Source organism: Vipera ursinii (genome assembly GCF_947247035.1).
Source record: "Vipera ursinii genome assembly, chromosome: 8".
NCBI classification, from domain to species: Eukaryota; Metazoa; Chordata; class Lepidosauria; order Squamata; family Viperidae; genus Vipera; species Vipera ursinii.
The window spans coordinates 11,560,767-11,586,926 of record NC_139519.1 but is presented as its reverse complement, the minus strand read 5'-3'; the positions used below and the strand labels follow the sequence as shown (position 1 = coordinate 11,586,926).

The 26,160-nt window shown below is 43.4% G+C and overlaps 1 protein-coding gene across 1 annotated transcript in view; it reads right to left on the bottom strand.

Annotated features, from left to right (window-relative positions):
- DPYSL2 (dihydropyrimidinase like 2) overlaps positions 1 to 26,160 on the bottom strand; it is a 58,700-nt gene that overhangs the window by 4,672 nt on the left and 27,868 nt on the right. Inside the window, exons 4-13 of the mRNA XM_083368405.1 lie at positions 24,065 to 24,229; positions 20,579 to 20,640; positions 18,642 to 18,722; positions 17,321 to 17,389; positions 11,830 to 11,950; positions 8,131 to 8,287; positions 7,457 to 7,598; positions 6,379 to 6,549; positions 2,087 to 2,266; positions 935 to 1,100 (exon numbers count right to left, since the gene is read on the bottom strand). Of these exons, the coding sequence (XP_083224531.1) occupies positions 935 to 1,100; positions 2,087 to 2,266; positions 6,379 to 6,549; positions 7,457 to 7,598; positions 8,131 to 8,287; positions 11,830 to 11,950; positions 17,321 to 17,389; positions 18,642 to 18,722; positions 20,579 to 20,640; positions 24,065 to 24,229 (1,314 nt within the window). The remainder of the gene's footprint in view (positions 1 to 934; positions 1,101 to 2,086; positions 2,267 to 6,378; positions 6,550 to 7,456; positions 7,599 to 8,130; positions 8,288 to 11,829; positions 11,951 to 17,320; positions 17,390 to 18,641; positions 18,723 to 20,578; positions 20,641 to 24,064; positions 24,230 to 26,160) is intronic.

The window sequence follows — 26,160 nt, the reverse complement described above, 5'->3', positions numbered from 1 at the left end:
GAAGATCCCTTACAAAGACTGGCTTGGTCTGCATGGCTTGGCCCAGGGGAATTCTAACTGATTTCTTCTTATCTTGCACTTTTTAAAAGCAGATCTGAAAACAACATTAATGGTTTAAGTTTTCAAGGCATTCAGACTTACACTGTCTTCTATTATCATAGACAAGCGTGAGGTCATCTCATTAAAAGTCATCCAAGATTATTCGACTGGCAATAGAATCTGTACTGTGATGGCTGCTCAGTTTTTTGTTTTTAAGGTGGCACCATCACTTCCATCACCACCACCTCCTCCTCCTCCTCTGTGAACTAACCCACACACATAGTCCTTGACTTGCAGCATCCTCACAGTCTATTTATCAAAATTCAGAGGCTTGGCAACTGGCTCATATTTATGACGGTTGCAGTGTGCCAGGGTCATGTGATCACCTTCTGACAAGCACAGTCAATAGGGTAGCCAAATTCACTTAACAACCATTTTACTCACTTAACTGCAGTGATTGACAGCCGTGGCAAGAAAGGCCGTAAAATGGGGCTAAACTCGCTTGCCTTAGCAATGGAAAATTTGCGCTCAGTTGTAAGCCGCTGTAAAGCCAAGGACGACCTTGCATAGCCTGATGTCGTTGCATTATTCTGAACTGCGATCTTTTCAGTCAGTAATTCTGGAAACTGCAGTTTGAAGATGCTGAGGTATCTCACTGAGATCTCCATTCCAGCAACCCAAAACGTGTCCCAGGGGATGATAAACTAGCTACGTTTCGCTGTACTGTCTCTGTGTTTTCTCCTACAACACTGAACCAGGAGTAGTAAGCAGAACCTTCTAAGCTAGCAAGCAGAAATCTCTTACATCCTCTCCCTCTTTCTCCTTCCCTCCCGGAATGCTAGTCAAATAAAGCAAACATTCCATGACAATCGTTTAGCCTCATGAAAGTATGTACCCGACAAGCTAAATCCAGACTGGTGCAAATTCCTCACAGGTGGAGCCTGCTGTTTCGCTGGGGAAGTCTTGGCTGAGGAAGCTGGCGTGACCGTTTTTGGTGTCACCGATACTTCACAAACAGGGCCGTCGTACAAACCGCGTGGGACACCCCTCAACTCAGCCAGCTTGGGGAAAAAGCGATGTCGAGGCAGAAAGGAAGAAAAGAAAGAAAAGAATGAGAAAATGCCTGGCAATGTAGGGATAAATAATCCAGTTTGTTTTTGTTTGGATCCTATACATATTCCTATCTTCTCAGTTCAAGTCCATGGGTCTTAAAAGTTGCTAAGTTGGGGGATTCTGGCAGCTGAAATCCACAAGTCTTACAAGTTGCCAAGGTTGGAAACCCAACCCCCACCTCCCCGGTTTTCAGCATTTCTGCTTATGATCTCCTTATATAGTTAACACAAGACCTTCAGCAGACCACACCAGACTACCTCAAAAGTCTTCTGCTCTCCTAAACCCATGAGCCCTTGTGAGACCACCAACAGCTGGTGGAAGAACATCAAAAGCTTACAAAGACCTCATGCAAAATGTTGGCCTGTGGGGACATTTGCTGCAAGGAGACAGACTTGCACACTCCAATGAAATTTAAGGAAACTTCATATATTCTGACAGGGTGTGCACCAGGGCCATTGTGGGACTTTGTACGAAGCACCTTTGCTAACAGATTCCAAATCAGAAGCATCAAAAGACTAAGTGTTAGTCCTGGATTGCAAGACAGAAAAACCTTTTTTTTTTCTATCAAGCACTGCATCACTGAGGGATGTTCCCAGTAATGGTGTGAACCATTTACTCTATCACATGAAATATGATTACATGGGTGCTGAGAAGCAGGCTGCATATTTTGAGATATTAACCAATATTTTTTTCAAGAAACTCAGCCAGCCTGCAGATTGGAAGTTTGAGATCAGTCCAAACTCATAGTTCTTCTCTATATTTCCATACATTTCCAACCCCGATCAAAAGCATCCAGACGTTTCTAACAAAACAATCTGCTAATCTTCCAAGATGTGCCCAACTGCTAGATTCTCCTTCTAACAGACCCATTTTATATTTACTTCATAATTTGCAAGACCAGATCATAAAGGTGGTGATGATTCAACCTACTTACCCTGCTTCTGGCTTTGATACGTTTGTAAACGAAGTCAGGGAAAGGTTTTCTAGGAATGTATCGGCCAGACCCCTCAGTTACGTGGAGGTTACCATCCTCCAGTACAATTTTTCCTTGGCTGATGACCACTAAAGGAGACCCACGACACTCCATGCCTTCAAAGATGTTATACTCCACATTCTGGAAGACAAAAGGAGGGAGAGGTCCACAGTTGATGAGCAATCCATCCTTGAAATGTCATCTCTGGAATTGCATGAACACTGTTAAGATTTGTGTTGTCCCTGGTGCTGTCTGAGCTTGATGGTTTTCTTGCGGACTTTTCATGACTCAACTAGGTAACACGTTGCACGTGCTCCCCAGACATCAAGGAAGATGTTCCATAGGGCAGGAAGAAGACTGCCATTCCCAGATCCTGCAAGATGATCCCACTACAGCAAAAGGACCTGGAGTGAGCCAAGGCTACCAGAACTTGTCAGAAGCACAGAAACAGAACTCCAATGAGATACAAGTAGTCCTTGGCTTACAACCATTCATATAGTGATCATCTGAACTTACCACAGTACTGAAAATAGTGACTTACACCTGCACTTACAACTGCTGAAGGATCCTCATGACCCTATGGACTAAGGCACTTGGCAACTGGCATGTATTTATTGACAATGCTTAGAGTCTCCCAATGTCATGTGATCACCATTTGTGATCATTTAGGAGCCATAGTGGCGCAGTGGTTAGAATTCAGCATTGCAGGCTAACTCTGCCCACAGCCAGGCCTTCGATCCTGACTGGCTCAAGGTTGACTCAGCCTTCCATCCTTCCGAGGTCGGTAAGATGAGGACCCAGATTAAGGGGGACAATATGCTGACACTATAAACCACTCAGTGTATGCTGTAAAGCACTATGGGGCGGTGTCTAAGTGCTATTGCTAATGTGACCTTCCAAGCTGGCTTCCAACCAGCCACGTCAATGCGGAAAGCCAGATTTGCTTAACAATTATCTGATTCACCTAACAATTGCAGTGAGTTTCTTAAAACTGCCTGGATTAGCAACAGAAATTCAGGTCCCAACTGTGGTGGCGAATTGAAGATTACCTGTAATGTTTTTATTAGACAAAGATGCTGATTTTCAGGGCTTAAAGTTCATTTTGCATACAATTCAATAGTACTTATTCAACAACGTATTGTCTGAGTCTATTATTCACAAATACAAACTGAATTCCTATCCTTTATTCTTTTTTCTAACCACTGCGCCAAGTCTAGTATGAATTGTGTGGAAAAAAATAATAAAAATTCATTTAAAATTAACAAAAAGGAAAGTTCGTTTTGTAAGTGAGACAGCCAAGATATAGCTGTATCTTCCTCCAGGCCGTTCCACGTTGAAGCTTCCCTCCTCCATGCTGCAAAAACGGTCGGAACCCAGTGAGCCTCAACTAGCTCTTGACGTCTTCCTTTGCAATCTTCTCCAACTTGGCGTTCTCCAAGGTAGGTTACATTTGCCAATCCCCAAGTCTCAGATCAGGAAGCAGAGTTCCAGAAAACCGATTAACTGTATTTCTTTTTAAGGAAGTTTGGATAAGGCAGATTTTTTTTTCTATCTCATGATCTCTACATCGTCTTTAATTTTTGGGGAAAGCAAACTGGGCCACAGCAAGCAAAACGTTTTCTCCCAGAGGAAGCTTGCCCGTTTATTACTATGGGTGATTTTTTTTTTAAAGTATCCATCTTAAGTTGGCGAAGGTATTTCTGGAAGCCAGCTTGAAACCCAGCATCTGTTGCTTAGCCTTACCACCAGATGCACCTTTTGGTTTCAGGATACTTTGCATTCTTTCAGGTTTTGCCACCAAATATTGATCACCCAAAGACATCCAATTGCCTGAAGTAATCTCCATGTGAAAAGAGAAATTTAGAGATGGTCAACACAAATGCTCTCTACATGGGGCTGCCCTTGAGGACCACTCAGAAGCTTCAGTTGGTACAGAATGCAGCCGCGCGAGTTCTTTTGGGGGTCTCCCGATACTCCCATGTTACACCTCTGCTCCGTGAGCTGCATTGGCTTCTAGTTGCCTTCCGGGTGAGATTCAAGGTGCTGGTGATGACATATAAAGCCCTACATGGCATGGGTCCGGATTACCTACGGGAGCACCTACTGCTGGCGTCAACTTCCCTCCGTCCTGTACACTCCCACAGAGAGGGCCTCCTCAGGGTACCACCGGTCAGAGAATGTCGACTAGTGACCCCCAGGGGGAGGGTGTTCTCTGTGGGCGCGCCAGTCCTTTGGAACCGCTTACTGGCTGAACTACGGATGGCCCCCGACCTTCGCTCCTTCCGGCGTGATCTAAAAACCTATCTATTCAAACAAGCCGGCCTGGTCTGATGGGTTTGGGGTTTTAACATTATTTTTAACTAACTTACTACATTGGGCACAATCATTTAATTTTAAATCTTGTATCCTGTATTCTTATTTTTATTGCCCTGTACACCGCCCTGAGTCCTTCGGGAGAAGGGCGGTATATAAATCAAATAAATAAATAAATAAACACTGCCTTCAGCCCATATCCTTGTCTAGAGGAAATAACTGCATCTTTGTAATAGACAAAAGATTCGTAAGAGGAAAACACACAGAAAACTTGCTTTCTAAAAATTCTCTGGGCTTTCTGCCATAGCTAGAGATGTAAATAAGACAACAAAGCACTTGTTCTCTCTTTTTTTTCCTCAAGGCCAAAGAAGCAGAAAATGCTCCTATTAAATTGTCTAAAACAGGGGTGTCAAACTCAATTTCATTGAGGGCCACATCAGCATTGTGGTTGCCCTCAAGGGGCCGGGTGGGTATGGCCAGGGTGGGTGTGGCCTACTGGGTGGGCGTGGCCAGCTCTACATCGTTCGCATCAAGGGTGCCTATGGGGGCCTGGGCAGGAGTGGGACAGATCTGAGGGTCTCTGGCAGAAGGAGGGTCTCTGGGCCAGGGCCAAGGCTGTGGGGGCTGTTCCCTCACTGTTTCCAGGATGGCTTCGTGGGCCACATGAAACCACTTCGCGGGCCGGATCTGGCCCCCGGGCCTTGTGTTTGACATGTCTGGTCTAAAAGGTCAATTACAAGATTTCTTTTTCGACTGTGTCGCTGCTTCTATTGCAGAGGTTCAGAGAATGCTGTGCTCCACTTCTACCGGGGCTGAAATATACAGTGGAATCTCTAAACCAAATCTCAAAAATAATTTTCAATTTAATTGGTATTCTGTTAAATCGATAAAAAATGACACAATTATGCTTACAAGGACACCCTTGTATTTATTAAAAATGAATGCATAAATCCAAAAGGGAGTGTGTATCTAAATGCAAATATATTGATACATTTCTAAGCCTATTGAATTTCATTTGTGCAGGGGTAGGCAACCTTGGCTCTTTTAGGACTTGTGGACTTCAACTCCCAGAATTCCTGAGCCAGCCATGCTGGCTCAGGAATTCTGGGAGTTGAAGTCCACAAGTCCTAAAAGAGCCAAGGTTGCCTACCCCAGCACTACTGGAATCTTGCAGAAATTCAAGAAGAGTTCTTTCTGCGTCACATACTAGGAATTGCCAAATGTAAGGAGAAAAAGCAGCCCATTTTCAATCTTCTACAAATTGATGAGTTCGCTTTTTCTTTTGAATACCCCCAAATAACTTAAAACATAGTCTGTCAATGTTTTTTTTTTTCTTTAGCCAAAACATGTTTGCCAAGCTTTGGCTGGCAAGGTTTCCATTATTTGTCAAGGTAAGACAAAATTTGGATTGTGATCTTGATTGGACCAGCAGCGTAGGAGGACGTAGTATGTATTTCAAAGCACTTTCCCCACAACCATCATCAAGGTAGGTTGGGCTGGTAGAAGGAAACCTTGATTTAGACTTTTCTGCAACTGGGCATAGGTGTAGACGCACACCTATGCTGCAAAGGGGTTGATGGGTAAACGTAGGTTGCAAATGGTTGCAGGCAGGCTGAAGCACACGACTCCCAAATCGCAACTACATGTTATGCTGATTGGTTGTTCTGACTTCGTGTTGGTGCTTTGCTATTTGAGCACCCCTACCCAGAATGTTAACATTTGCAGAAATATAAATGTAACAACTACGCAACCATCTCCAGACAACAGACGCCTATGTTCTATGACACGCAGAGATGCAGAAGTCTACTCCAGGCTTAACTTCCATGCCCTATGGCATCAAGGCTGTTCTGTGATGAATGGTGTGCCAGCCCCTAGGTTTTCCCACTGCAGCCCGGCATTTTCACCCGTATACTGCCCTAGTTTTTAATCTGCAAACTTACTATGTTATGCGTCTTGGCTGAGATTGTCTTGATGCTGTCTGGATCCCAGATCACCAGGTCGGCATCAGATCCCACTGCAATGCGCCCCTTCCGTGGATACAGATTGAAGATCTTGGCTGCTGCGGTGCTAGTGACAGCAACAAATTGGTTCTCATCCATTTTGCCAGTAACCTAAATCAAAGGAAAGATGGGTCACACTGGAAAAAACCAATCCAGTAGTAGGGGGGAAAAAACCTAATGGGGTCATCAAAGAAACAGCTTGTGCTCATCCATGCCGATCCTGTTCTGAGAGGGGGAAGGGGAATTTCAAGCTGCCTGCAAAAGGAATTATTTTGTTGGACTACGCCTGATTCTTTGGCTTTATTTGCTTTTGAACTCTATTGCCCAGGTACAAATTTATTCTAAGCAAACAAAGGCTACCAAGCTGAGAAAGACTGGACTTAATTCTGCTTTCCAGAAGACTAGGATGAGTTCTTTATGAAACGCTTCTCCTGCCCCTTTTCTTTCCATGGGCTGAGATCCCTTTTGCATCATAATAATAATAATAATAATAATAATAATAATAATAATAATAATAATAATAATAATAAACCTTTATTGTCAAAGTACAACTATGTGTACATTGAGATTAGCTGAGCCTCCCCCCGTGCTCTCACCCCCCAACACACAGTGACAACAAACCCTCCATCCTACCACACCATGTGAACCAACAACACCACACACCGGCCTCCCAAGTCAATTCTGATTGTCTAGGCTACAGTTCTTCCTCCTGTCTGCCACTCCCATATTATCATTACAGTTACAGAAGTAGATGAATGCTAATCACAATGTGATCTCAAATGATACTGTCCTATCAAAGCAAGGGAGAATCCCTAAATGTTTTGATACCGATACTGATCTGAATGTCCAAATTTATTCCCTAGATGCCAATGGATTCACATCATCTGTATCAATGTTCATCAACCAAGTTAGCATTGGAAAGCTTCTGCCAATCCGTGGCTGCAGGGAACTTGGTTACAGATGGTCGACATGTTTGGCACTGGTAGACTTAATCCCAACCCAAACAATAGCAACCTACCACGGCTTTATCCCAGATGATGGACATCCGTTCCTCAGTTCCATTGGCTCCTTGTGGGATCAAAGTGAAATTGTCCTTTCCAACAGCTTTCTGGGCAGTATTGAAAGTACAGTGGCCACTGCCAGTAACCTGGAGATCTCCACTGGAAGCAGAAGACAAGAGTTGCTGTATTCATCAACGTCAGAATGATAGCAAAAGCAAAAAAGAAAAAAAACCTGCACTTACATCAATGCTCACTGCATGAAACAAACGTTAGGTAGGACTAGAAATTATTCAGATTTATAAATCACCTCTTTATTACCAGCCATGGTCTTAAATCTTAGCCTGGAAGGAAGGACTGGAATTCTGAAAAGTTTTGAAAAGTTTCCCAGGTTTAATCACAGCGGTGCCAAGAGGATATATTTGCATAGTAAGACTTTCCTTGAGAACCTAGGGCCGCATTCTCAGGCTAGGTCTCAAATATCCCAAAGTAATGCAGAGGAGGTGAATAAATCCAAGAAGAAGAGAAGGCGTGAAGACAGCCTTTTAACACAACATCCACCGTCAACTCGGTGCAAATCCAAGCCATCTGCATGGAACAGAGATTTTTTTTTTCCTCCTGCTTTGGCACACATTTCCCGTGCTTTGAGATCAGAATCAACTCATGTAAGGATCGTTCACTACCTCCAACTCACCAGGACAGCAGAGAATTGAGGAAGTCCGGAGTGGTCGGGTCAGGACTCAGTGGTGGAGAAGTGACAAAAGCAGCTGCTTTGGCCCAGTTTTTACTCCAGTAATGAGATCCGTCAGTACCCAGGCTTGCTGCAATGGGCTCGCCGTAAACCACAGTGCCTGTTAATCAAGACCGCATGAACAGGAGAATTACTGCGAGGCTCATAAACAACTCACCTTCAATCTTGGCTCACTATGAAAGAAGAACTGGAGACCAGAGCAAAGTCAGGTTATAGGGTGGGGCCATCATTTAAATCAGGGGTCCCCAACCCCCGGTCCGTAGACTGGTACCGGGCCGCGGCACACCAGCAACCAGTCCGCACAAACAAGCAAAGCCCCATCCATGGGATGCAGGCAGCACACAAAACCATGGACTCTCCAGTCCACGGAAAAACCTTTCTCCACGGAACCGGTCCCTGGTGCCCAAAAGGTTGGGGACCTCTGATTTAAATGGATGTGAGATTTGCTGCGAAAACAATACTTAGTTAATCAACATGCAATGGATTTGGCATTTTTATCCACCTATCAAGGGAACCCCAAAGACCTGGGATAGGCAGATGTGGATGTTTGAAGGTGTTAAGAGGCATCCTGTGTTCCGAGTAAAGCTGCCTTTTGCAACTGACCAATGGTGAATTTGTCAATGCCAATGGTGTTCAAGTGGCCAAGGCACCTATTACTACTACTACTACTACTATTACTACTACTACTACTACGTTGTTATTGTTTAAACTTGTATGCCGCCCAACTCCCATTCCAAGCAGTTATTCCCAACAGTCTGAGTGGCCCAGTTTGGATGCAATGGGAAATCTTTTTTTGCAAGGCATCACATTTAACCCTATTGTTATTGTCTGATTCTTAACCCTCTTGCCAGCCATGTAACTTCACCCCTTGCCAGCTTCTTTTTTAATCCATGCAACAGAGTAGCTGATGATAAATAAAAGAAAAGTAAGGCCTCAGCGTGCCATAATTCAGTGACTGCACTTTGCAGAACCACACATTAAGCTGAGGAGCAGAGATAAAAATGTTTATTAAGCGCTGTAAAACCTCCAGAGGCAAAAACGCTTATCTGATTAATCTGGGTTTATTTAGACTGCACCGTGTCCCGTTCAAATACTTTCCTGCATAAAGGCAGGGAAAGGAAGGGGGAGAAGGGGGGGAAAGCACAGAACAACCACATCTAACAAAGCTTTATTATAAAAATGAATAAAGCTTAAACAATGCAAGACGAAGAAGAGCATAGGTGTTCTCAATGCTATTTAACTGGAAATTCTAATAAGGGTGGAACTGTGGGGAAATATTTTTGCCTGGGACTAATAAAAGAGCCTGGTGATAAGCAGCAAAAATAAACATATGTTCTGAGGCTGTTTCACACCTTAAGTCTTATTTTTAAAGACTTGTTTTCAAAGCGTAAAGCATGAACGTGACAAAGGCCGCGTTACCAATGGGTTTGCAGGGATGAGGCTGTTCAGAAAAAAACAGCTCCTAGTCCACCACAAATTGGGGACGATATCAAGCCACAATTTTCATACTGTAACCCTGTGAAATGCTGCTATACTCTTTTGGGGGGGGGCATGCAGGGGGTGAAGGTAGGTTAAGGACCGTAATGGGACCCCTCCCAGGGCACTCCTGCTCTGGTTCACGTCTGTATTGGGAGCAACAAACAGGCAACAATCAAAACTGCAGTCCTAAAAGCGGGTCCTTGATTGTCCTATTTCAGAGGCTCCATCTCACAAGTGCTGAAGACCGTCTTCAGAAGGAAAAGGGGGCTGCCTGTATCAGAATGAGGAATGCCACAGGAGTTATGACAGCCACAAAGGATTTACTCCCAAATACCAGGGATACAGGACATTTTTTCAGCACTCCAAAAGCAGATCAGAGAAGAGCAAAGAGCAACCGCCAGACCTTAATCTATCGCAGGGCTTGCCAAAGTTGGGAACTTTTTAAGACTTGTGGACTTCAACTCCCAAGAATTCCCCAGCCAGAATTCTGGGGGTTGAAGGCCACAAGTCTTAAAACCAAACATGCTTTTTCACGAGGCAACTAGACTTTCTTGCTTTTCTTTGAAGACGTCTTGCTTCTCATCCAAGAAGCTTCTTCAGCTCTGACTGGATGGTGGGGAATGGAAGTATTTATACTCCTTGTAGACGGCTGGTCATTTGCATTCTTTTAGAGTTGTTGAGGCCACCTGCAGATTTGTCTGTGTTGTCAGGGTCACCTGAGTACCGCAAATGGGTGTGGAGCCTTCTTGGAACTGCTGAAAGGATTGTGTTGTAGACTGGAGATAGATGATGGTGTATCCCCTCTGTTGAGAGAGGGCTGTTCAATTCTGACATGTAAATGGCCTCCTTGACTTCTCTTTCATAGTTGACTCCTCATCCACTTTGAACTGGATGACTGAGAATCTCCATAGACACAAGTCTTAAAAGTTGTCAAAATTGGAAATCCCTGATCTTGTGCTTTTGGCTCAGATTAAGGAACTCTGCCCAGTTCAGCAGTGCAGCTGAACATATAAACAGAGCATCTGCTATCCACTTCATATTTGGGACTCCCAAATAGCCCTTCGGGTTTCAATCCTCTACCAATCTTGAAGCACCCTCTTTAATCCAGTTCTGAATTTGCAGGGAGGAGTCAGTTCAGGGAAATCAAAATCCTATTTGTCTGCCTTGCTGCACTGACATATGGAAAAGCAGGTTTATGTTTTGTGTAAATAAAAGACGGAAGGAGCTGTTGGAGGGAATCCTGCTTAGCAGGGCTGGGTGGAGACCAAGAAGTTAGCGGGGACTAAAAAGATGAGGTCACTTTCCTATTGCAAACTAGCATTAGCAAAGCTACTGAGCCAGCCGGTGGAATTACAGAAAGGAAATGGATTTAAACAGCCAACAGCCTAACAAGCTACTTGGCATGTGCAACCAGCTCCCTGCAAAAATTCAGCCGCTCTGGAAGTTAAGAAGTCCAGCTAGACATCCCACCGTTTAGGAGATTTATGACAGTTGCTATGAAACAAGAATGGAAAAATTAGTCATGTTTTTCCTCATCAGGCTTAACAGAATAACAGAACAAAATAATAAGAGTTGGAAGGGACCTTGGAGGTCTTCTAGTTCAAACCCCTGCACCATTCCCGACAAGTGGCTGTCCAGTCTCTTCTTCCAGTGAGAAGAAGCACCCAAAACTTCCAGTGTTGGAGCACACACAACTTCTGAAGGCAAGCCGTTCCATTGGTTTATTGTTTTAACTGTCATATTTCTCCTTAGTTCTAGGTTAGTTCTCTTCTGGATAAGTTTCCATTGATTGCTTCTTGTCCTGCCTCCAAGTGCTCTGAAGAATAGCTTGACTCCCTCTTCTTTGTGGCAACCCCTGAGATATTGGAGCACTGCTATCATGTCACCACTTGTCCTTCTCTTCATTAAACTAGACATACCCAGTTCCAGCATCTGTTCCTTATATGTTTTAGCCTCCAGTCCCCTGATCATCTTTGTTGCTCTTCTCTGTACTCTTTTTAAAGTCTTTATTTACATCATGGTGAAGTAAAGTAAATAAAGTCTTTATTTACATCATGGTGACCAAAACTGGATGCAGTATTCAAAGTGTGACCTTACCAAGGCATTGTAAAGTGATATTAACACTTCACATGATCTTGATTCTATTCTATTAATAGAGCTCACCCTTCTTTCTGGCCAAGGCAATCACTTCTGCAGCACTTTTGCTCATCACTTTGGTGATGTATAAGGGGCAGTTGGTTTGGTTGGCAATGGTTATGGCCCGGTTCACAGCTTCAGCCTCCACCTATTAGGCAGGAAGAGAGAAGGACAAAGAAGCAGAGATCAATCAATCTTATTAGGGTCACAGACCAGCAAATGAAAGCATCATCATCATCATGAGGTGGAGGAGGAGGAGGAGGAGGAGGAGGAGGAGGAGGAGGAGGAGGAGGAGGAAGAAGAAGAGGAGGAGGAGGAGGAGGAGAAGAAGAAGAAGAAAGAATAGAATAGTATAGTATAGTATAGTATAGTATAGTATAGTATAGTATAGTATAGTATAGTATAGTATAGTATAGTATAGTATAGTATAGTATAGTATAGTATAGTATAGAATAGTATAGAATAGAATAGAATAGAATAGAATAGAATAGAATAGAATAGAATAGAATAGAATAGAATAGAATAGAATAGAATAGAATAGAATAATATATTGTGATTGGAGGTGGATTAACAATTGGCAGTTAAAGCCGAAATCCATCTCAGTAACATCTCTGAATGTTACCCAACTTTTACAGACTTTGTTTGTAAAAGTGGTATCAAATGAATGGACAGTTATACCAATTCTCAGTCACTTGTGGGATTGAACAAGATATTGCATATTGAACTGGTAAGAACGGATGCTATATTTGATCTTGGCCAAAGGGCTGAGTCCGTTGCTTGAATAAATCTGTGTCTGTGCCTCAACTGCATACAAATTCTCCATTGTAGTTTCGAGCAGCCTTCTGCAGTTCTAAAATAAATACATATTAAAAGCCGTACAATTGAGCCATTCTTTTTAGCCGGTCAAACTTCCACAAAAGGTTCCAAGTCACCACTCTAATTATTGCTGCTAAGCAAAGTAGGATAGGAATACTCCTACTTTGATGAGAGGCTACCAAAAGATCACAAAGCTAGAATGTCTTTTTTTTTTGAAGCGGGGGGTGGGAGACACTAATCTGGAAGAAGACAGTCAACCTGTTGTCAGGAAATGTAGATGGGTGTGGTTGCCATGACAAACAGCATCCCATATTTTATAAGAACCAACTGGATCTCTCTGAGAGCATTTAGCACTAGGTCAGTACTAAATAGGACAGAGGTCCCCAATCTTTTGGGCACCAGGGACCGGTTCCATGGAAAGAGGTTCTTCCACAGAACAGGAGGGGGCGTGGTTTTGTGTGCTGCCTGTATCCCACGGATGGGGCTTTGCTTGTTTGTGCTGGCATGCCACGGCCCGGTACTGGTCCACGGACCAGGGATTGGGGACCCCTGAAATAGGAGCAAGATCTTCTATTCCAGATATGAAACATTCTGGAGCTAATCATGTTCAGCCCACACAGACCACTCTTGATTCAGGAGGATTTGCTTCCAGTAAACTGCTGGATCACTGCCGAAACAGCTGGATCAGCTGGAGCACAATGCTTTCACACATCCTTCATCAGTACTACAGCCAGTGCTCGAATTACAACCGGAATAGAGCCCAAAATTTACTAAGTTGCTAAGCGAGACATTTGTGCAGTGAGTCTTGCCCCATTTTTCGACCTTTCCTGCCAGTGTTGTTAGGTGAATCACTGCAGGTGTTAAGTTTGTAATACGGCAGTTAAGTGAAGACGGCTTCCCCATTGACTTTGCTTGTTAAAGGGTTACAAAGGGGGATTCAGGTGATTCCGGGACACTGCAACCGTCATAAGTACTAGTCAGTTGCCAAGCGTCCTTATTTTGATCATGGGGATGCTGCAGTGGTAGTTAAAGGAGAAAAATGGTTCATAAGTCACTTCCCAATCCTGTTATTAACTTTTTTGTTATTTTTTTTTACTATTATTATTTTTAAAATTCCATTTCTACATTGAACAGTGTGTTGTCTGGGTATACAGGTATTAAAATATAATAATCATCACATAATCGTGTTATTAACTTAACTGCAGAGATTCATTGAGCACCTGTGGCAACAAAGGTGTAAAATGGGGCAAAATTCACTGAACAAATGTCTCGCTTAGCAACAGAAATTTTGGGCTCAATTGTGGTCATACGTCAAGGACTTACCTACATTTCTGCATTTCTCTAAATCCCTTTTTCCAAACCAATTTCTGGCCCATCCTATGGCAGCATGTTCCATAGCCAGCTGCCTTTTTATTATTATCATAGCTCATCTGTTCTGAATTTTCCACTCTTAAATTTTTCTTCTGCTCTGCTTGTCCACCTCACTCGGAACTTCTTCTTTACTTGTACTTCATTATTTTTAAATCGCAAACCTCCTGTGGCCTGACGCCAATTACCACTTCTGGGAAGAACCCAAGCCCCACAGGTAAAAGCTGCATTAAATGCTGCCGCAATCTTGGGAGTGGGAAAACACGGCTATAAAATGTCACCTTTCAGGTTTTTGTGGCAGTCCCAGCCCAGTAAGCTTAGTCACAATTCTAGCATTGCCAAAAAAAAAAAAAAGACATTTGTATTCCCAAATAATAATTTCTTGGAATTTAAAAGGGCTGCTGCAGGATTCCCTCTTGCAATTTTATCCCCCCAAACAACTCAGTGATATTGCTTTGACTGACGAGATGTGATGGGCCCAAAGCCATCTAGTGAGTCCTAGTCCACTGATTAATTGTTGTCACTGTTAGGAGGTTTTTCCTTAATTCTAGGAGCAGCAGGTTGGACTAGAACAGGGGTCCCCCAACCGGCATGCCAGCAACCGGTCCGCACAAACAAGCAAAGCCCCATCTGTGAGATGCAGGCAGCACACAAAACCATGCCCCCACCGGTCCATGGAAAAACCTCTCTCCACGTAACCGGTCCCTGGTGCCCAAAAGGTTGGGGACCTCTGGACTAGAAGACCTCCAGGGTCCCTTCCAGGTCTAATTCTGAATTGAATTAATCCGAGAACCTGTTCGCCACAGCCTTAATTTCAGTGATGCATAGCTAAGGATGTCGATTTGGGAGCAATGCAAAAAAGCATATGAACTCTGCAACAATTTATTGGGGAAATGAGAGAGATGAGGAGTCCTATCTGCTTTCCGTCTCCTTCCTCTCCCCTGCCCTCCAAGTCAAATTTTTCACCTGTTGGTTTTTTTCCCCCAGTGCTCAACTTAGCACCACAACTGACCCCTAGATTTTTGTTCTTAAGCAGGACAGTTGCTCAGTGAGTTTTGCCCCATTTTGTGACACTTCTTGCCGTAGTTAGGTGAACTGCTGCAGCTGTTTCAGTTAGTAACCCAATTGTTTAAGTAAAACTGGCTTCCCCATCGTCAGAAGGTCGCAAAAGATGATCACATGATCCCAGGACGCTGCCATCATGAATACGAGTCAGTTGCAAATTTTGATCACATAACCGTGAGGATGCTGCAATAGTCGTTAAGTGTGAAAAACGATCCTAAGCTACTTTTTATCCAGTGCCGTTCTAACTTTCAATGGTTCACCAAACAAACTGTTGTTAATAAGTTGAAGACTACCTGGATTGCTTTTCTCCCACTCAACTCAAACCTTCTGGGATGCTTCCTCCACCTCCTGGCAGAAGAATCTCGCTCACTTGTCACTTTCCACCGCTGCTGGTGCTCCATCCTTTAGAAGCTCTTTCAAAACCAACACCCACATGGAGCTTACCAGGTCAACAGCTTCTTAGCCTATCTTTGTTGTTGTTGTTAGATGCAAAGTTGTGTCCAACCCATCGCGACCCCATGGACAACGTTCCTCCAGGCCTTCCTGTCCTCTACCATCTTCTGGAGTCCATTTAGGCTCATGCCTACTGCTTCAGTGACTCCATCCAGCCACCTCATTCTCTGTCGTCCCCTTCTTCTATTGCCCTCAATCTTTCCCAGCATTAGGCTCTTCTCCAGTGAGTCCTTCCTTCTCATTAGGTGGCCAAAGTACTTGAGTTTTAGCTTCAGAATCTGGCCCTCTAAAGAGCAGTCAGGATTGATCTCCTCTAGGACTGACCGGTTTGATCGCCTTGCAGTCCAAGGGACTCACAGGAGTCTTCTCCAGCACCATAGTTCAAAGGCCTCAATTCTTTTTTTTTTTTTTTATTGAAAAAAAATGGAGGGTGGAGGGGGATGGGGTTTTTAAAGGCCTCAATTCTTTGGTGCTCAGCCTTTTTTATGGTCCAACTTTCGCAGCCATACATTGCAACTGGGAAGACCATAGCCTTGACTATACGCCTATCTAGGTCAGTACTAAATAGGAACAAGACTTTCTATTCCAGAGATGGAACGTACTGGAATTGACCGTATACAGCCCATACAGAGCATTCTCTGTTTCAGGAGAATTACTTCCAGTAAACTGCTGGTCCATTGCCTAAACAGCTGGCTCACATGATGACAAGGAAAAACAGAGTTCCTTGGAATGTTTTTCCTCTGGAACATAGTGGTTTACATGTTTTTAGTTCTTACTGTTTACAAGGCCCAGCAACTTTTCCAGATTTCACATTAAATTCTTTTCCTTTTTTTTTTTTGGAGATACTGACAAATCAAAACTAGAAACATCTACACTCAAAGGAGGTATTCAATCATCTTTCACAGCTTTGTTCTCCTCCTCCTTCTTGGACATAAAACAACCTCCTGAAATTTTCCACCTGTCACCAAAGAAATTGGGTGGTTTACTTTTCTGTATTTTTCCAAGAGAAAGGAATTTCATCCAAGGACTTTTCAAGGGCCAGGGGACCAAGTTTCCATGGGGTTTTTAATGAGAAAATATGGATGGCAGAGTGGCTGGAGGCAGGCTTGTACAGTGGAAAAAGTGTACCTACCACTAAATAAATTTAAAAAAAACCACTTTACTCCTTTACTTCTGAATGTGTTCTATTGTGAAAGAATTTCTAAAGTTATTTTTCTTTTAACACATTCAGCAGGAAAAAAAATTACTTGCTCCACGCTATTAAAAAAAAACCTTAAAAGATGCAAAGGTTTTACCCACAAACCTTGTGCATATAAAATGCAAGTGACTTTTCTATTTAAAGACCACTAAATACAGAATAGGGACGCGGTGGCTCAGTGGGTTAGGACGCTGAACCTGTCGATCAGAAGGTCGGGTCGAATCCCAAGTGCCGTGTAGCAGAGTGAGCGCCTGTTACTCGTCCCAGCTTCTGCCAACCTAGCAGTTCGAAAGCACGTAAAAATGCAAGTAGAAAAATAGGGACCACTACAGTGGGAAGGTAACAGTGTTCCATGCGCCTTTGGCGTCTAGTCATGCCAGCCACATGATCACGGAGACATCCTCAGACAAGCACTGGCTCTTCGGCTTTGAAACGGAGATGAGCACCGGCCCCTAGAGTTGGAAATGACTAGCACGCATGTATGGGGGAACCTTTACCTTTACCTTTTAAATACAGAATACAGATAGTTGAATTTAGGATGCACTGCTCCATCAATGTCGCTGGCCTCTGAAATGTAGCCAAAATCAAGGAACATGCTAAACATTTTAAGGCACTCACTTCTTCAGGCCTGCTCAGAACATGTCCTTCAGGACCAGTGATTCCCAGTTCTAAGATCCTTTGCTGCTCCTAAGGAGTAGGAAAAAGGGCAGAGATCAAACTTATTTTACTAGCCAATTTCAGATCTAAGAATTCTGAACTAGGTCCTCTAGCTCCACTCTAGTAGAAGGTCTTTTATCAACTTGGCCAATTTCTAGGTGGGGTTCATATAACACGTTAAAACTTAAGCCCCTTGCAAGATCAGAAGTCTCCAATCTTGGCAACTTTAAGACTTGTGGACTTCAACTCCCAGAATTCTCCATTCAACATGAGGCATTTTGAATTCTTGGAGTTGGAAGTCCACAAATGTTAAAAGTTGCCAAAGTTGGAGACTCCTGCCCTAGGTGACAGAAAACAACTGCTGAATTAACAAATATTCCACTCAAATAAGGAAACCATAACATGGCTTAATGTGATGGTCAGGTCTACATAACATACTAAGATGATGCTGGCTCTTACAGTACACTCAATCACAATCTTGTTTTAGCCTGTACTATAGCTGTCTATCTCAGGACTGTCTAGCTGTCTATCTCAGGACCAGCTTACAGGGACTTAAAAACTGCAAGCTTCATATATTTGTATTTGTATTTGTATTCGTTAATCTAATTGTATTCTCCGCCATTTTTCACTGAGTTTACAATTTATTGCAATGTTAATTTAAAGTCAGTTTACTTTTAATTGCACACGAGACAACCCACAACCCACTGGGTCACTGTCTCAGATATTTCCTTAATGACCACACGGAGACAAAAAAGCGGCAGGGAGGGAGTGCCTTCTGGCTTCCCCACTGATTTTCCTTGGTGGAAGCTGGCAGGGAGCTCAGGAAATGACAATCACGTGATGGCAGCTGACCACAGCAACGTGGCAGTGTGGCAGCACTGAAACAGCCATAGCTTTGTCAAATTTCAGTCGCACGTGAGTCACAGATCCTGGATTTCAGAAGCATTTTCTAAGTGAGCTCATTTGTGGCACATTAATTCAAAAAAAATGTTGCCTTACTGTTTCGCCCATTTGACTGTTACTGTTACAAACCATCAAACAGGCACGAGAGTATTAACAGCATATACATTTCTCCTACCATTTGGATCTTTTTAATGTAATTCTCACATCATATCCATTTTGCAAGCACGTTTCTCTGATGAAATACATTCTGGGCTATTTTCTCATTCTACGACATCATTTTTTAAAAACATCCTTTGCAAACTGTACGGCCAAATTCTGAATCCCATGTGTAATCAGCCCATTTGGAAATACTACTAACAGCCCTGCAAACAGGAGTTACCTCTGCAATGATGTCACCATTCTCAGCGTGGACCTGAGCTATTGCACCAATGTCACGGATTACACTCAGGGCCTCATAAATCTGTTGAAAAAAAGAGAAAACAGGCATTTTCCTGAGCTACTTCCCAATCCATTCCATGTTACTTTAAGAACTCAGATTCCTACTCTGAAACTTCAAAGTCTTTTAAAGGTCACTGACCTCAGTTCTATGTTTATTTGGACAATGTCCAGGGATTTTCAGACTTAGGGCAAAAATTCCATATGACTAAAACAAATGAGATGCTGTCTAACTCTATGTTATTTTTCCCCCCACTGCTATCAGCCATAAAATGCTACTTAAATTTGTTGTTGTCTGTATAAATCACTTTCCCCCTGATCTACATTTGGGCAATCTCCTTCAACACCAAATATCAAAGACTCTATAACTGGATCTTTACAAACCCATTCAGCCATTTCGGGGCTCTTCAAACTTGGCCCTTTTATGACTTGTGGAACTCCCAGAATTCCTCAGCCAGCGTGCCTGGCTAAGGAATTCTGGGAGTTGAAGTCCACAAGTCATAAAAGGGCCAAGTTTGAAGAAGACTCCTGATCTATCTTATCCTGGCCAAATGAGTTTTGAGCAATATCAAAACTCTAAAAAGACAGGGCCCTGTATAGATATTTTCAATTATACCACCGTTCTTCCACAGCCTGGCAAAATATTATTCCACTTTAAAATATTGCCAGGTAAGAATGCAGTAGGTTACTCTGGAAGGAAAAGGTTCTCCCAAAGTTGGACATTATGTACCAAAGGCAAGGGAGGATTTGAAGCTATAGTCCTGATACAATCAGCTCTGCAGTAAAGGCTCTAGGCCAACAGCGAATTAAATTAAAAGCATAAGTCAACCTTGCTAAAAACGGCTCAAAGGTCATCTTGTTTCATACACATGCCTACAAGCAAAAGAATCTGGAAAATTCTGGTTAATGATGAGTCAAACATTTAATACATAAACGATGTTATTCTCCTGCTGCTCTTTAGCAGTTCAAGTCCATTTGCATGGAAATTTTGATCCGCTCAAACAGCTGGCCGCCACGCCTACAATTCCAATACAATTTGGGGAAATATACTTCCATCCGTTATTGAAAGAGGCTAGGTTGGGAAGACTGATCTAGGACAAAAGAGTGGTCCAGTGAACTGAGAGAAAAATCATTTAGAAGGTTGTTCATCTGTTTATTTATGATTAAATTTCCACCTGATTCCAAATGAGTCTAGGTGTAGGACTAGGGTAGGCAACCTCGGCTCTTTTATGACTCAGGGACTCCAACTCCCAGAATTCCTGAGTCATGGGAGTTGAAGTCCATGAGTCATAAAAGAGCCAAGGTTGCCTATCCCCTGGTCTAGGAGGAGAGTAAGAGAGAGAGAAAAAAGAAATTGAAGTTGTCTTCATAAGGAGAGAAACAGAAAAAAAAAAAGAAAAAAGAAATTTGGTCATTTTTGAACATTAATGGAGAAATCATTTCCCAGAACCTTGTTCAAATGTGTTTACATGCATTAAATTCTGATTGATAGGAACAAGGAGAGTTGTGTTTTGTTTTCCTTGCCAGAGTTCAACTTATTATCCAAATGACAATAATGGGGGGGGGGGGGGGAAAGGAATGTGCTTGAGAAGATTTTTTTTTTAAAAAAAAAAAAAAAGCTCCAGCAACTAGCACAAATTCCAACTTTGTACTTGCTACTCAAGAAGCATTGCTTCCAACCCAGCTGCAGGGAGCTGCCAAATTCCTTGACACAAGTTTGTTCAGGAAGCAGCCAACCCATTTTGTCTACTTCTTAATTTGGGAATAGGATATTCCTGTTCATCCAGCTCTCACAGAGCCAGTTATACTGTGGAATGCAACCAGGACCAGCCTAGGATTAAAGTAGAAGTGCGATGTTCATAACCTGCTCAGCAGTCTTACCTGGGAATCTGTTAGCTGAAAATGGTCCTTGAAAGCCATATACACCAAGAAGGAATTGACTCCTATTAGAAAGATAAAACTGAAAGTGAATCAGCAGTCCATTTACGGAGGAATCTAGAATAGCAATGATGAAGTGTATCTTTAGCCTAGACCTGGTGTCCAACAGTCATGTTGAAATGCAACTTCCACTGATTATAGAATTGTAGGAACTGACCTCCAACGAGTGTGGAGAACACCAGTCAGTTGCTATGGGCTGGGAAAATCCTATCCCATAATAGCTCTAATATGCACCAGTTCAGAATGCTAGAGAGGTGGACAGGAAATAACCATGAAGTTGTTTTTCACAGGTAGGCTTCACCTCATAAACTAGAGGGGTACATGGTGGCTCAGTGGCTTAATGACACTGGAGGTCTCTGCTCCAGAGGTTCCAGTACTAGCACTGCCTGGCGGGGTGAGCTCCTGTCACTCGCCTCAGCTTCTGTCCACCTAACAATCTGAAAGGATGTTTTGTGCGAGTAGATGGTACCACTTTGGTGGGGAGACAAGTTGGTGCTCTGTGTAAGAAGCAGCTCTGAATATTCCTGGTTGCAACACCTGTTTATGAGGCAGCTCCAGGAAGACAGGACGCCTAGGATGACACTGCAGGAACAGCCACTCACTTTTCTTTGCGGTGCGAAGCCAGCTTGTCCTCCTGTGGCACACCTTGGGAGGCCCGCAAGTTATTTCCTATAACATGGGCTGATCAAGTGGCAGCCAAATTACTACTCAGCAATAGTATTGTGGTCTCCCGGCTAATGTAACAATACCATATGCAAACAACAATAACCTCATAAACGTCTCATCAATTGATGATTCCTAATCAAAGCACATGAAAAGTCTTATAATCACCCCCAACAAGTGACAATCATGAAGCAAGACCTCTTCTGCAGTGTAAGCAGTGTAAGTGTAAGCCATTCTTGTCAGATGACACTCAAACTCCTACAGCTACAGTACATTCTACAGTGTCCAAAAGTTGCTGCCACATCACACTTCTGGCAGCAGGATAAATTAGCCAAGTGTGCATGTGCAACTAAAACCTTCATCCATGTTCAAAAGGAAAAGACCAACAGTTTTAAGAGGACCTCAAGCTTAAATCCAAGAGGAAAATACACATATCCTTGAACAAAGCTCAATGGTTACCTTCTCAACTGAAAAAGTAATGTTTTCAGAAGACATAGAATGTGTCAGGAGGATACGTGGGGGGGGAAGATGAGGAGGGTAAAAAAAATAATTGGGAGTTTTTAAAAATTCCACCCTGTAATGGTTTGCTGCAAATAGCAATAGCACTTCCAGTTATATTCCACTTCACAGTGCTTTAAAACCCTCTCTAAGTGGTTTACAGCAGTGTTTTTCAACCACTGTTCCGCGGCACACTAGTGTGCCGCAAGATGTTGCCTGGTGTGCCGTGGGAAGAATTGAAAAAACACTGACCTAGGAGACAGCGGTGAGAGGAGGAGGAGGAGGAGGAGGAGGAGGAGGAGGAGGAGGAACAGCCACGGGCGGAGCGGCGCTGCAAGACTCTCTGGCGGGGAGCCTTGGCTAAGCTGACGGCCCTACTTTGCTGGAAGCAAAAGCCCAGGAAAAGAAGTGGGCTCGACCTCTCTAGGCACCAGGGCTCCACGGCAGTGTAGCTCCGCCCCCTTCTCTGGCTTCAGAGGGTCTCTTGCTGAAGAGAGAGAAGCTGGGGAGAGGTGACCGGCTCGCTTATCGGAAGAGGACGGACGGGCGGCCAGCCCGGCTCGCCTGAGCTGTCGCGTGGTTGGTTTCCTGCAATGTTCGAAAAAGCTCTTCTTCCCCAGCGCTTACTCCTTACTCCCCGCGCGGCTGAGGATGCGAGACTCCCGCCTGGTCGGCTGCCTGGTTGCTCGCCGCGACCCCTCGCCCCAGCCCTAAATAGAGGGATCTGACCGCTTCGCTCTTGGAGGCTTCGCTTGCGTCTGAAAAATTACATGGCTGATTTTTTTTTAACCTGTCCTTTTGATACGTTGCATAATAAAATGTCCTTTGGACCAAAGCAATTAAAAACCTTTGGGGTTTCCCCCCCCCTCTGGAGTGAAGTGCTTTTGATGGTAAAGGTGAGAAAGAAAGAAAAAAGGAAGGGGAAAAAGGAGAAAGGGGGAAGGGGAAAAGGGAGGGAGAAAGAAAAAAAAGGAGAATAGAAAAGAAAGAGAGAGAGAGAGGAAGGGAGGAAGGAAGGAAGGAAAAAAAGCAGAAAGAAAAATTAAAAAGAAATGCAAGTAGCTTCCAATTTCCACAACAAGTAGAAAGCAAGAAATTGAGAGAGGGAGGGAAAGAAACTGGGAGAGAGAAAGGAAGGAAGGAAGATAAAGAAAGAAAAGAGAGGGAGGGAAGAGAGGTAAGGAAGGAAGAAAGAAAAGAAGGGAAAAAAGAAAATACAGAAAGATAAATTAAAAAGAAACGCAAGCTTTCCTTTTCCTTCACAGCAAAAACAAACAAACAAAAGCCCCAAAATAAAATAAATAAAATAAAATAAAGAGGCGAAGAAGAAGAAGAAGAAGAAGAAGAAGAAGAAGAAGAAGAAGAAGAAGAAGAAGAAGAAGAAGAAGAAGAAGAAGAAGAAGAAGAAGTTGGAAGGGACCTTGGAGGTCATCTAGTCCAACCCCTTGAGAACACAGGCCATCCTCGACTTACGACCATTCGTGTAGTGACCGTGGGGAGGTCCAACGGTGTGGAAAACGGTGGAGTGCCTCGTGATTTTTTTCATGAAACAAGTGTGCCTTTGCCCAAAAAAGGTTGAAAAACACTGGTTTACAGAGTCAGCATATTGCCCTCAACAACCTGAGTCCTCATTTTACCAACCTCAGAAGGACAGAACGCTCAACCAACTTTGAGCCGGTCAGAATTGAACTACTGACAAGTGAGCAGCGAGTTAGCCTGCAGTACTGCATTCTAACCACTGTGCCATCACGGCTCAGTGCAGCATTAACTATTATGGTTAACTCTAAGCTTGGTATAATTTCACATATTGCTTTATTTTTTAGGCTTTCACACTTGGCATCAGAGAGGCAGTGACGCGTTTTTGGGCTGAACGGCTGTGGTCTGGTTTTCTTTTGTTCTGACATTTCACCAGCAGCTGTGGTTGGCATCTTCAGAGGCAAAGCAAGCCACTTTGTGGTGTGCCTCTCAATAACACAGCCTCTCAGCCTATGAGCTGCCAAGAGGTACACCACAAAGCCAAACTGGCTCTGCCCTCTGAAAATGCCAGTCACAGCTGCTGGCTATATGTTGGAACAAAAGAAAACTAGATCACGACCATTCAGGCCAAAAGTTCCTCACTACTTTATAATGTCCCCAGATTGATTCATCCCGATCTGAGCAAGGGGGAACTGGAAAGTACATTTTTAGACAACAACTAGAACCCAGCTCACTTGGCACTAGCCTAGAATATGACTCTTGCGCAGGTACTCAAAACTTGTCAGGACTTACCGTGATCCTTAACCAAGGCTTCCATCTCCTCCTGGACCCCTTTGTGCCACTCTGTGATGTCCATATGCAAAGAGTAATCACAGCAGGACTTGGTGTCTGCCCACTCTCGCCATTGATCAAATGCCGAAATCAAACTGGTGCCGGGCTCAGGAACAACATGATCAACTGAAGAAAGAAAAGCGGCACATGTCGAAAGGTTAACACACTTTCAAGGTTTAAAATGACAGGATTCTAAATGAAGAAGAGGAGTAGGGCAGAACTTCTAACCCTGCTGCCAGATGCATTGGGAAAAATCTCTAAAAATTCTTAACCAACAGGCAAATAGACATCATGGCTCAAGGATTCTGGGACCTGAAGTTGAACACATTTGGAGGACAGGGCCCCAGACTGCCAACAAAGAAGACAACATCCTCCTTCACACACAGGTAGTCTTTAGGTTATGAACATTTCAGCGACCATCCAAAGTTATAATGGCACTGAACAAGTGGTACTTATGACGAACACCCCCCCACCTTATTTATTTATTTATTTATTTTATTTGTTTGTTTGTTTTATATACCGCCCTTCTCCCGAGGGACTCGGGGCGGTGTACAGAGCAATGTATGTATACAGTTAAACAATAGTAAAAACAAATGAACCCCAAGAGCTGTCAGGCTAGGCCGGCCTGTTGGAACAGGTAAGTTTTTAAGTCGCGCCGGAAGGTGCGAAGGTCGGGGGCCATCCGGATACTGAGAATGCCCTCCCCCTGGGGGCCACCAGCCGGCATTCTTTGACCGGTGGCACTCTGAGGAGGCCCTCTCTGTGGGAGCGCACAGGACGGAGCGGTGTTGACGTTGGCAGTAGGTGCTCCCGTAGGTATTCCGGACCCATGCCATGTAGGGCTTTGTATGTCATCATTAGCACCTTGAATTTCACTCGGAAGGCAACCGGAAGCCAGTGCAGCTCACGGAGGAGAGGTGTGATATGGGAGTATCGGGAGGCTCCCAATAGTGTTGTTGCAGCTGCACTCTGCACCAGCTGAAGCTTCCGATTGGCTTTTAGTTTTGACTCTTGTAACATCCCTGCAACCCGATTGTGATTTTCTATATTGTCTGCTGGTTTCCCAAAAACACAAAGTCAATGGGGAAGCAGGCAGGAAGCCAAACATCACAGTCACTTGAGGTCCTCATTTAACAACATACACAGTCTTTGTTTAATGAATGCAACCAGGAAAGCTGGAATTACTATCACTAAGCAATGTGAACATTGTCCTACTTACCAAGCCAACAAAAACCAAGACAGTGTAAAATCCAAGTTTTTGTAACATACCACCAACTTTCTCTTTTTCAAGCTCAACATATGGCTTTTAATTTTTTTTAAAAAAAGAAGCTATCTAAATCTTACTAATAATGTTCAAAGCAGATGTCACTTTTTAAAAAAATCATAAAAATAAATAAAACAACAGAACAAAAGGATTAAAAAGGGTAAGATACTCTTGAAGAAGAAGGTCTTCTCAAATACAATACTGGACACCTTTAAGAAGTTAAGTCTGCATTAAGCCAAGAGAAGCATCACGTGTTAGATCTGATCTGCAAAACAGGTTCAGGTATCACACAAATCAAATTCCATGAGAAAAGTACACATGAAAGTCTTTTGTGGCTCTGACAGGAGTATCAATTGTCATATTTAAAATCAGGATTAGGGATGGGAAGTCAATTCAACTCCAAGGGCGGACTAATCTATCTATAGTTCTTCAGCTTGAAGGTGAGAAATTCTTCCTTCCTAAAAATTACAATCTCCTATTGCTACTGCAGACACTGCAAGCTAATGTCCTGCAAGAGTTGGTTCTCTCACCATCAATGGTGGGAGATGGTCCTTGGAGAAGGGAAGAGATCTCACCAGAGGATTCAAGGATGAATTTTTTACACTATGCAATGCAATATGGAATTTATTTCCAAAATGATTTTGACTGTATCATGTATCATTCATTCTATTAGTCTTCCAATGGACAAGTTCATGGATGATTGGGTGATCCATGGCTAGCAAACTTGATGGCTGTTTACTAATTCACAAGGAGTTGCACTGCATCCTAGAACTTGAATTTCAACTTCTAGGAT